Source organism: Elephantulus edwardii, unplaced genomic scaffold (assembly GCF_000299155.1).
Source record: "Elephantulus edwardii isolate Elephantulus edwardi_28Jun2011 unplaced genomic scaffold, EleEdw1.0 scaffold00048, whole genome shotgun sequence".
In the NCBI taxonomy this organism is placed as follows: Eukaryota; Metazoa; Chordata; class Mammalia; order Macroscelidea; family Macroscelididae; genus Elephantulus; species Elephantulus edwardii.
The window spans coordinates 3595850-3607484 of NW_006399798.1; the positions used below are offsets into that span (position 1 = coordinate 3595850).

Sequence of the window (11635 nt, forward strand, 5' to 3'; positions counted from 1 at the left end):
GTGAATGTGTACATGTTATGTGTGTGTGAACTTGTGAATGTGTACATGTTATGTGTGTGTTTGTGTGAACTTGTGAATGTGTACGTGTTATGTGTGTGAGTGTGTGTGTGAACTTGTGAATGTGTATGTGGGGTGTGTGTATGTGTATGTGTGTGTGTGTGTGCGTGTGGACATGCACATGCATGTGATGAGTGTGGACATGTGCATGGAGGCAGGCTGCCCTGTCCAGCCCCGCTGCCCCCATGAGCCCCATCAAGCCCACTGCGGATGACCATCTGCTCCCCTTCCTGAATGACTCGGAAGTCTCCCACTCACCCCACTCCCCTCTGCCTGCTATGCCTCTGTTCTGTCCTCATTTGGCAGTTTTCTGTCCCCCCACATCCCCTGACCCCCAGCTCTGCTAGCCGCCCCGCAGGGCCTGTGCTGTGTCCACACTGACCCACGTCCACTCCCCTCCCCCCCAGCAACAGAAGAGCATCGAGGCAATGGAGGCCGTCATGGAGGAACTGTCCAAGACCGGGAGCCTGTTCGAGGTCACAGTCCCCGACTACAAACAGCTCAAAGCTTGTCACAAGGAGGTCCGCCTTCTTAAGGAGCTGTGGGACATGATCTTCATGGTGAGGGGACATCTCCGCCCCATGCCTGCAGCCCCCGCTGGCAGGGCCCCCCGCCCGGCACCACCCCTCAGTCCTACAGTGTGAGCCTTTGGGGGGTCTGGTCACTGCTGGGGCTCCTGAAAGACCCAAGGTGAGGTTGGAGGCACCTTGGTGTGTCCTCCACTGCTGCCTGCTTCCTTCCTCCTCCCTCCCTTCCTCCCTCCTCCTCCCCCTCCCCCTCCTCCTCCCCTTTTTCTTCTTCTTCTCCTCCTCCTCCTCGTTTTCTTCTTCTCCTTCTCCTTCTCCTCCTCCTCCTCCCCCCCCCTTTTTCCTCCCCCTCCCTCTCCCTCTCATATTTTTCTAATCTGTGAGGAATAGCTCTTAATCCTGTAGAAACACCTAGAAATCTCAGGGTTCCCCCCACGAGGCATCCTCCAGCTTAGCTTGAACTTTTGGAGTGTTTTTTAAAAATGCAAATAACTTTTGTTGTTGTAAATGTGGAAATCCTAGTGGCATCGTGGTTAATGTATCTGACTCCTAACCAAAAGGTCAGCAGTTCAAAACCACCAGCCCTCCGGCAGAAGGGTTTCTAAGTGGGAAACGCTGTAGGGCCATTCTGCCTCTTCACTGTGTGTAGGAAAGAACCCGAGGGCAGTGGCTTCGGGTTGAGTTTTGATGAGACTTTAAGGAGCCCTGGCAGTGCACTGGCTAATTGCTCAGCAGCTAACTGAAAGGCCGATAGTTCAAGCCCACCCATCGCTCTGTGGGAGAGAGATGAGGTACCCCACTGCCTCTGCTTCACTATCCTTTGCTGTCTTTGTTCCTGCGTTTTCCATGGAGGTATTAGAATGAGCGTGGCTCTGCCCATTACAAACCGTGTTGGCTTTTTCCTAGGAATTGCCCTAAATCTATGATGTCCATGTGGTGACATCAGTGAGGTCAGAGAGCCCAGGGCCCTGCATGTCCCACAGTAAGCAGAGTGGCCTAGGGGCTCAGGACTGCAATCTGAACTCACCTGGTGGCTCTGCGGTAGAAAGGCCTGGTCATCAGCTCCTGTGAAGAATGAAAAGCAAAAACCCCAAACCCACTGCTGTCAGCTTGATTCTGATTCACAGGGTCCCCCTGGTCATAGTGGACCTGCCCACAGGGCCCACAGGGACCACCCTCAGGACAAAGGGACCCTCCAGGCCAGAGTGGGCCTGACCACAGGGTCCCCCAGGACAGAGCAGACCTGCCTACAGGGTCCACAGGGACTCCCAGGACAGAGGGACCCTCCAGGACAGAGTGGGCCTGACCACAGGGTCCACAGGGAAGAGTGGGCCTGCCCACAGGGTCCCCCAAGACAGAGCGGGCCTGCCCACAGGGTCCACAGGGACCCCCAGGACAGAGGGACCCCCAGGACAGAGTGGGCCTGCCCACAGTGTCCACAGGGAAGAGCGGGCCTGCCCACAGGATCCCTCAGGACAGAGTGGGCCTGCCCAGAGGGTCCCAAGGCTAGAATCCCTTCAGGAGCAGACAGTCACATTTCTCCTGAGGAGATGGGTGCTGAACCGCTGTGCCACCAGGGCTCCCTGTCCAGACGTGAGCCTAGAAACCCTAAGGGACAGCTCTACACTGTCACACCGGGTGGACACGAGCAGCGTTGTTCTTGTTAAGTGCCCACCAGTCGACTATGAGGCTCATAGGGCCCCTGTGAAGGACAGATCTGAGCCCTGCCCTGGCCTGCCCCGCAGCGTCATCTCAGATGCACCTGAGCCCATTGTTCCAGTCACAGCGCCAGCTCAGCCCGGTGAGGGGCCTCCTCTGCTATGTGACCTTCCTCCTTTCCAAGCCTGAGGACCCTCTCCAATGACTGGCCCCTCCTAACGCCACGCCCAAAGGATCATTGCGTCTAAGGGGCACCTGGTCTCACTTCCTCCAAGACAGACTTGCTTGTTCTCCTGAAAGTCCATGTGACGCAGGCTGGAGAACCCAGATGACACTTCCTGTGAGACAGCGATGAGCCAGACGCTTCCAGAAAAGATTATTCCCAGCAAGGAGCCAGCAACTGTCCAGATGACAGGAGACAGAGGGGCCTGAACGGGCCTAAAGGGACCTCTGATTTCTGTGGCCTGGTTCTGAGTCTTAGTAGTCCAAGTAAATGCCCGCTAGCCCACCCTGCTGGACCTTTATCTGGTAGAATGAGCCCCTCTGGTACCATGCCAGCCCCTCGGAGTTCCCCAGGGCCCGCAGTCCCCAGCCTCAGCCAGTCCCAGCTCACGCAGGCTGAAAGGCGGGGAGCATTCTAACTTCTCTCCCGCCCTTAATCCAGCTCACACACTTCACACCCTTAGAAGGCAAAGCCCTGTATTTCCATTTCCTCCGTCACTGACGCTGGTCCTTGGAGAGAGACATCATGCTTAGGAAGGTGAGGGTCAAAGAGGTCAAGATCCCTCATGAGATGGGCTGACACAGTGACCGCAGCGATGGGCTCAGGTGTGTCAGAGGTGACGAGGACGGCAGAGGATGGGACAGGGCTCAGGTCTGCTGGTCACAGGGTCACTGTGAGGCAGCAGCAGCAGCAACAACAACAACCACACAGCTCTAGAATCTTCCCCTGTCCTACCATGAAGGTGTGTATCCTGCTTAAACAGAGCCCACACTGCACTTCCCGGCAGCTCTTGACAACAGTCTGCCCAGGTGGGGCCAGTGTCCCAGCCAGTTTGGCTCATAAGGTACCTGGACTCCTGGTTGTGTGGAAAGCCCTGAACTGAGAGCATCATCAATTAAATGCTGCCAGGTGTCACTCAGGTGCTACTGACAAGGAAACGTCTGTGTCCAGAGTAGGAGGAAAGGACTTGGCTTGGGCGGACGTTGGCAAGGCCAGCTGCAGTATTCTGCTGGTGCCTTAACTGCCGATTCACGGCTCATGCTACAGCTGTCGATGCCCCACGTCTGTCCAGCTGCTTGACGGAGTCCGTTGCTGGTCCTGAATGCCCCACCCCCACCCTGCTCCAGGCCTCTCTCTGCCCAGGTGTGCAGCCCCGCCGGAGGGCTGACCAACGTCTCGCCCCCTCCCCAGGTGAACACCAGCATCGATGACTGGAAGACCACCAAGTGGAAGGACATCAACGTGGAGCAGATGGATATAGATTGCAAGAAGTTTGCCAAGGATGTGAGGTCCCTGGACAAGGAGATGAAGGCCTGGGACGCCTTCGTGGGCCTGGACAACACTGTCAAGAACACCATCACATCGCTGCGTGCTGTCAGCGAGCTGCAGAACCCTGCCATCCGGGACCGCCACTGGCAGCAGCTCATGGTGGCCACCCACGTATGTCACCAAGCGCGTTGGGCCCAGGGTTGCCCTTCTCTGTGAATGACCGGGGCAAGCAGCTTGTCTACAGATGTCGTAGGTCCTGGTTGTAGATTGAGTGTCCCCAGGGCTCGAGAAGTTTGGGGAGATAAGCAGCTTCCCTGTGAGCCCCAAAAGAGCCCTGTAGTGTAACACATTGCATACTGGTCTGCAAAATGAAAGGTCAGTGGTTCAAACCCACCAGCCACTCCAAAGTAGAAAAATGGGTGGTCTTCTCCCACTGAGGTCTACAGCCTCGGAGGCCCGGAGGACAGTCCCTGGGAATCGGAACTGGACCCACTGTGGCGGGTTGGGTGTGGGTTTGGCACTGGCCCCTGTGCCCCTCAGGACCTCAAGTCTGAGCACCAGCATTTCCCAGGGGCACCCCTAGTGTAAGTCCTGGCTCTGATGGCCACCAAAGGCCATTGGCAAAGAAGCAAGACGTCTACAGAGTGAGGTGACAGGCTGCTAACGGAAACGTCGGCGGTTCGGATCCGCTGGCCGTCTGTGGGAGGAGGATGGGCAGCCTGAACGATTCACAGCCTCAGAGGTGGCCAGAGGGGCCTGAGGGGGAGCTGACCTCCATCAGCTGCTGGGGTGAACAGACATAGGGGGGCAAAGAAAGTGGTCACACTGGGTGCTCCAGGGAGTGGGGAGGGGTGGCCTGGGAGTGAGAGAATGTCAGCCAGACAGACAGCTGGGGCGGGACTCCTGGGGGGCGTGCATGCGGGAGGAAGGCTGGGGCGGGACCCTTGAGAAGTTTGATGGAGCAGAGAGCATGCTCAGAGGAGTCATGAGGAGCATGGTGATCCCCAAAGAAGGCACAGCCCCCCAAATTAAGTTCTTGCTAGCTGGTGTCTAGTCAAGTCCCAACTCCTGACACCCCCCACCGCCCCGACAAAGGGATGGGATGGTGGCGATCAGCGGGATTCTCACTGGCTGGCTTTGGGGAGCAGATTGCCAGCCCTTTCTTCCTAGTCTTAGTCTACAAGGTCCACTGGAACCAGCCCAGCATCCTAGTAACACGTGACCCTCCACTCACAGACGGGTGGTGGCTGCACGGGAGATGTAGTGGTGAGGATTTGAAGCCAGGTCTCTCACGTGGAAGGTGAGGGCTGTCCCCTGACTTGAATCTGTACACAGGTGCCATCAAGTCAAGTCACACACGTGTGTTAGGGCAGGACTGTGCGCCACAGGGTGTCCAGCAGCTGAGCTTTCAGAAGGCAATTAATTGCCAGACCTTTGTTCCGAGGCGCCTCTGGGGGGACTTGAACCTCCTACCTTAGCATCCAAGGGGGTTAACCCTGTGCACCACCTCAGGGCTGAATACTGGTTCTGCACACAGGACCAAGAAGCTCACTGGGTACAGAAAACCTCATATGCAAAAAAATCTAACCCTCCTCCCCACTCAGGTGAAATTTCAAATGTCAGACGAGACTACACTGGCGGACTTGCTCCAGTTGAACCTGCACAAGTACGAGGACGAGGTCCGTAACATCGTGGACAAGGCCGTGAAGGAGTCTGGGATGGAAAAGGTAACGACGGGTCAGCCTGAGCCTGAAGCCGACCCACCAGGGCAGGGTCCTGTGGTGGCCTTGCCTGCAGGGGACACCCTGCTGGCACTTCCTCTGAGACATGTTTGTTCTCTTCCATGGTACAGTCAGTACTCTCTCCCAGCGCCACTCTGTAAAGGCATCCACTCTTCTTCCTCATCATCCAACGTCCACATGCACACAAAGCAATTGAAAACACCCTGGCTTGGGTCAGGCACACCTTAGTCCTACAAGTGACATCCAGTGCAGTCCATCATTTCATTTGTTAACTGCTGTCATGCTAACAGTCTTCCTGAGGCACATTTTATGTATTGTTCAGCTCGCTATCCTTCCGAGTGGCCAGGTCAGCGTGTAGCTTTTTTTTGGTTTCGTTTTGCTCACTCATAGAGTCGAGCAGCCACCACCACTGTTGATTTTAGAACTTTTTTGTCGCTTCAGAAAGACTGTCCTACATTTTAGCTGCCACACCCCGGTTTCCTCTCCCAGCCCAGGGGAACCCCTAATCTGCCTTCTGTCTCTGCATTTGCCCGTTCCGGACATCGTGTGTTTACGGAACTGGGTTCTGTGTGGTGTTTTGCACGTGGCCTTTTCCACCAGGATGTGTCTGTGGCTCATCCAATACTGTGTTCCCTAGCGCCTCGCCTGCTTCAGGGTCTGCTTCTGGTCTGCTGTGTGGACGTGTGTGGTGGGTGGCACTCACCTGGTCCCCGGCTGCTGGATATGGGGCTGCCTCCAGCTTTTGACTCCTGAGGAGGGTTCACCTGTATGACCTAGGAACCTCAGAGTCCCTCACTGCTCCGCGCCTGTGACGGGACCCCCGTCCCTGTGTCCCCAGGTGCTGAAGGCCCTGGACAGCACCTGGTCCACGATGGAGTTTGAGCACGAGCCGCACCCTCGCACAGGCACCATGCTGCTCAAGTCAGACGAGGTGCTGGTGGAGACACTGGAGGACAACCAGGTGCAGCTGCAGAACCTGATGATGTCCAAGTACCTGTCCCACTTCCTGAAGGAGGTGACGAGCTGGCAGCAGAAGCTGTCGGCCGCCGACTCGGTCATCTCCATCTGGTTCGAGGTCCAGAGGACCTGGAGCCATCTGGAGAGCATCTTCATCGGCTCCGAGGACATCCGGGCCCAGCTGCCCGAAGACTCCAAACGCTTCGACTTCATCGACACGGAATTCAAGGTGGGCGCTGCCTGTTCCCAGCACAGCCAGGGTGCTGAGCAAGGTGAGGGGGTGCCTCATAGCCTGATGACCCCTGTCCCTCTGCAGGCCTTGATGGCCGAGGCCGTGAAAACACCCAACGTGGTGGAAGCCACCAACAAGCCGGGTCTCTACGAGAAACTTGAGAACATGAAGAAGAGGTGGGTCCCCACACCCCCAGATGAGGGGCGGCACAGCGGGGCTCACTTTTCATCAGCTGACACCTCCTCTTCTCAAGATGCACATGCTGCGCCCCAGCCCCTCCAGCCATGCCCCATCCACGCACCCACAGGGGAGCAATGACCATGGACGTCACTCACCGTCATCTCACGCCCACCTCCCCCAGGGTCGGAGGGATTAGAGGGTGGCCACGGCTGGACAGCATCCCCCTGGAAGTTCCAGATTAGCCTGGGCATGTGACTAACAGCGGTGCTGAGGGAAGCAAATGCTAACGCCCTTAGCTGCAGCCTGAGAGGTTGGCGCTGCACCCAGAGGCACCTTGGAAGGAAGGCCTGGCGGTCTCCTGCCAACTGGAACCGGGGTCTCAGTCCCACTCTGCGACCTCTATGGTCACTGTGGGTTGGGGTGAATAGTCAGTCAGTGCTGTTTCTGGTGAGAAGCAGGCTGAGGGGTCTCCAGGGCTGTGGGTGAGCACTGGGAGCGGGGTGCAGGACCCTCCCCAGGCTGTGACACACCGCCTCTGGCCCCCCAGACTGGCTGTGTGTGAGAAGGCTCTGGCCGAATACCTGGAGACCAAAAGGCTGGCTTTCCCGCGCTTCTACTTTGTGTCCTCGGCTGATCTCCTGGACATCCTCTCCAACGGAAATGACCCTGTGCAGGTAGGTGACCCCTTACCCCACCCCACACTCCAAGCTTCCATGTGCAGGTTGGTGACCCCTCACCCACTTCACCCCACACTGTGAACTTCCACGTACAGGGAGGTGACCCCTCACCCACTCCACCCCCCTTACTTCCACGTGGAGCTGGGTGGGAAGGGTGTTCCACAGGAGAAGCTCCTCGCCCACCCCACCCTGTGAACTTCCACGTGCAAGTGGGTGACCCCTCACCCCAACCCAGCCCACAAACCCAAGCTTCTAATGGATCTAGGTGCAAAGGGTGTTCCACAGGAGAAGCCCTCATCCCACCTCACACCCCGAGCTTCCAGGCACCCCACCAGAAACCGCTGACCCCTAACCTGAGTGCCCCCACCCCCAGGTCAGCCGCCACTTGTCCAAGCTCTTCGACAGCCTGTGCAAACTAAAGTTCCGGCTGGACCCGAGCGGGCAGCCCCTCAAGTCGGGCCTGGGCATGTACAGTAAGGAGGACGAGTACGTGGACTTCGACCAGGAGTGCGACCTCTCGGGCCAGGTGCGTCGGGCAGCCCCTCCTCCCTCTGCCTCCCGAGAGCCGGTGTGCAAAGGACGTGACTTAGACGGTGCTGGAACACGACACCTCAGCAGTCCTCGTGTGTGCGATTCGGTGACATTAATGCTGTCCACCCATCACCCCAAAGATGACCACCAGGGAGTGGAGTGGGGCAGTGGTTACCAGGCGTGAGGAGGGAGGGAGGGGGCAAACATGAATTCACCAATTAAAGGTGCACAGGAAGGTGGGGAAGAAAACCCAAACTCCTCCCCCTCACCTCAGAACCTTCCCATGGCGGGCCCTCCGACGGGGTCAGTAAGTCCCTCCAGCATGAGATTCTTGGACAACATCCACATTGATCCGAAAGACTCGGCAGCAGGGACTCAAAGAGAGAGGTGTTTACCAGCGTCCAGTCTTCACAATCACCACAGGGTGGAAACAGCCCGAGTGTCCACTGACACAGTACGTGTTCTGGGCATGCAATGGACTCTTGTGCAGCCATGAAGAGAAATGAGGCATCGAGTCACAGGCTGTGACCTGGACAGACTGAGGGAGCCAGATGTGAAAGGCTACATCGTGTGTGGTCCCACTTATAGGAAACATGCAGAACAAGGGCTTGCAGACAGACAGACCATAGATGGGTGGTTTCCGTGGGCTGGGGGAGCGGTGTAGGAGTTACTGGCAAGTAATTCTTATTATTTAACAACTAAGTTACAGTAACTGAGTTACTGGTGCAGAGGTTCTATGTGGAGATGAAGGAAAATTCTGGATTTGGGACAGTGGGGATGGTTGCACGGCCATGAGAATGGAATTCATGCCACAAGTCATGCACCTGCAAAGGGCTGCACGCACAATCCTACGGGACTCGTCATACAAACAGTACCCTACAAATGATGCCTAGACAGGCAGACGAGGCAGACAGACGATGGATGGGACAACGGACATCCTGCAAGTGACACTTCAACATGGATATTTGCACGTGCTGCCAACCCATATTCAACCCATTGCGCTGTGTCCAGATGCAGGCTGTTAGAGCTGACCTATGAACGAGGAGGGCAGAACCGCTATCTGGAAGCTGTGGTGGTGGAGGAGGGTGGCGATCCCACAGACGTCAAGGGAACACAGAGATCTTGGAGAAAGTGCCGCCAGCATGCTTCTTGGAGGCAGATGATAGTTTCGTCTTAGATGCTTTGGGCACGTTGCTAGGAGGAGTTATTCCTTGGGAGGGAACATCATGCTTGGAAAGGTGGAGGGACGGAGAGGAAGGCCCTGACCCCGGTGGATGGACACAGTGACTGCAGCAGTGGTACGTCAGGGATTATGACGATGGCATGGGGGAGGACAGGGTTCAGGTCTGCCGTTCTTAGAGCTGCCATGGGTCGCTCTCCATGTGGTAGAGAGCACATGACAACAGTGTATCACTGTTTTGGGGGTCCCTTAAGGACAAAGTGGAGCTGGGCCTGCCGAGGGCCCCTGTCGACACCTGTGGCTCTGCCTGCAGGTGGAGGTGTGGCTGAACCGTGTGATGGACCGGATGTGCGCCACGCTGCGGCATGAGATCCCAGAGGCCGTGGTGACATACGAGGAGAAGCCTCGGGAACAGTGGATCTTCGACTACCCGGCCCAGGTCCAAGACGAGCATGGCTGGCCGGTGACTGCGGAGGGCCTGTTGGGGTCCACACTGTGACACTGTGTGCACAGAGCAAGTGACATGGGGGCAGCTTTCTGTCTCCCAGGAACTCTGGTGGTGCTGTGTATTAAGTATTGCACGGCTAACTGACAGGTCAGCAGTTCGAATCCACCAGCTGCTCTGAGGAGGAAGTTGGGCAGTCTCCTGTAGGGGTGCTCAGCCTTGGGGCCCCGGGGAGGGTCGCCATGAGCGGGACTCGACCCCAGGCGGCTTTTCCATTTGCAGATCGCGCTGACTTGCACTCAGATATGGTGGACGACCGAGGTGGGCCTGGCGTTTTCAAGGCTGGAAGAAGGGTATGAAAATGCCATCAAAGATTACAACAAAAAGCAGGTACGAGATTTCCGTGTGTCCGTCCGAGCACAGCAAGTCCATGGGCCTCAGGAGACACTGGTCAGCCCCGCACCAGCCTCACAGCCTCTGAGGGGTGGGAGCCCGTTCACCGGTGTCGGTCCGGCTGTCCAGAGCCTTCCTCCCCTCTGGCCCTCCACCTTTCCCAGCACGATGTCTTCCTCTGGGGACTGGGCCTTCCCGACAAGAGGCCAGAGTGCGTGAGACCAGTGTCCCCGTGTTCTCTGCGGAGCAGCGTTCAGGCTGCTCTTGGGAGGCAGATCTGCCCCATCTTCTAGCAGGTCATGGCGTAGTCAGCATTTCCATCACCTGGAACTCAAAGGCACAATTCTTTTGCCTTCTTCATTCACTATATAGCTCGGGCACGCGTAAAGTGGTAGAAGATACCATGACTTGGCCCAGAAATGCCATAGTTCTCAAAGCGACATCTGCCACGTCTTGGCTTTTTTACCTGTAAAGAGGCCTTTCTGCAGCAGTTTTGCCCAAATGCGTATGCAGACGTCCCGTGGTAATTCTCAGGGATATACTGGCTGCTTTTCTGAACCAGATCACCAGGCCTGTCTTAATCTTGACGCTCCGTTGAAAACTGTCCCTGTGGTGGCCCTGTGGGCATTTGACATTCTACTGGCACTGAGCCCAGCATCACAGCAACCCACAAGCCGTTGGTGTGACAAGCTGCTATCCGGGTGGTAGCCAGACGGCTCGGCCAGGGAAGAGCATCTTCAGAAATACCGGACTTGACTTCTGTACCACACAGCTGGGAAGAACGAAGTGGTACCTGGAGTCCCTTTTGGAAAAATTCTTGGTTATAAATTTAGAAACTGAAGATAATTAAGAACAAAAAGCCACCCATCACCCACAGGTGGTCAGCATTTCGCTAAGCAGCTTCCGCCTCTGCGTGTGCGTGTCACTTATTCTAGGTTGAAAGCCACAAATGAGGTGTGCCGCGGTGAAGCCCATCTTTTCCTCTTCATCATTGTTTTCAGTGTCTCTGTGGCATTCCACACTCAGCCTGCACCATGGCCGACTCAGTGCCTTCTGTGGGGACACCAAGAATCATCGTTATTGATATACAATGTTGTTATTGTTGGAAATACACACAGCAAAACCTACCTTTCAGCCACTCGGCGAGACCACTCTGCGGGGTTAATGCTATTTGATTTGTGCGGCTGTTTGCTCCTTTTTTTCCGGCTTGTTCCCCCTCTTCCAGGAACACTCCCTGGGTGGGTGAGTGGGGGCTCCTGGCTCTGCGCAACCTCAGAGCCCAACTAGATACCTCTAGCGTGTAACAGGGTGCAGTGGGGAGGCCACCAATGTCCAGTGAAAATGTCCTCCCTCCCACAGATCAGCCAGCTTAATGCACTTATCACCCTGCTCATCGGAAACCTCAATGCGGGTGACAGGATGAAGATTATGACCATCTGCACCATCGACGTGCACGCCCGGGACGTGGTGGCTAAGATGATCACAGCCAAGGCATGGACAGCTGCACACTGGGGGGGGGCAGGGAGGACTGGAAGGACAAGGAGGGCTGGGGGATGGGAAGGG

The 11635-nt window shown here is 56.6% G+C and overlaps 1 protein-coding gene across 1 annotated transcript in view; it reads left to right on the forward strand.

The window, feature by feature from the left end:
- DNAH17 (dynein, axonemal, heavy chain 17) overlaps positions 1 to 11635 on the forward strand; it is a 104227-nt gene that overhangs the window by 24042 nt on the left and 68550 nt on the right. Inside the window, exons 20-29 of the mRNA XM_006886345.1 lie at positions 465 to 617; positions 3658 to 3906; positions 5340 to 5462; positions 6316 to 6663; positions 6751 to 6842; positions 7394 to 7520; positions 7897 to 8049; positions 9548 to 9673; positions 9962 to 10069; positions 11432 to 11563. Of these exons, the coding sequence (XP_006886407.1) occupies positions 465 to 617; positions 3658 to 3906; positions 5340 to 5462; positions 6316 to 6663; positions 6751 to 6842; positions 7394 to 7520; positions 7897 to 8049; positions 9548 to 9673; positions 9962 to 10069; positions 11432 to 11563 (1611 nt within the window). The remainder of the gene's footprint in view (positions 1 to 464; positions 618 to 3657; positions 3907 to 5339; positions 5463 to 6315; positions 6664 to 6750; positions 6843 to 7393; positions 7521 to 7896; positions 8050 to 9547; positions 9674 to 9961; positions 10070 to 11431; positions 11564 to 11635) is intronic.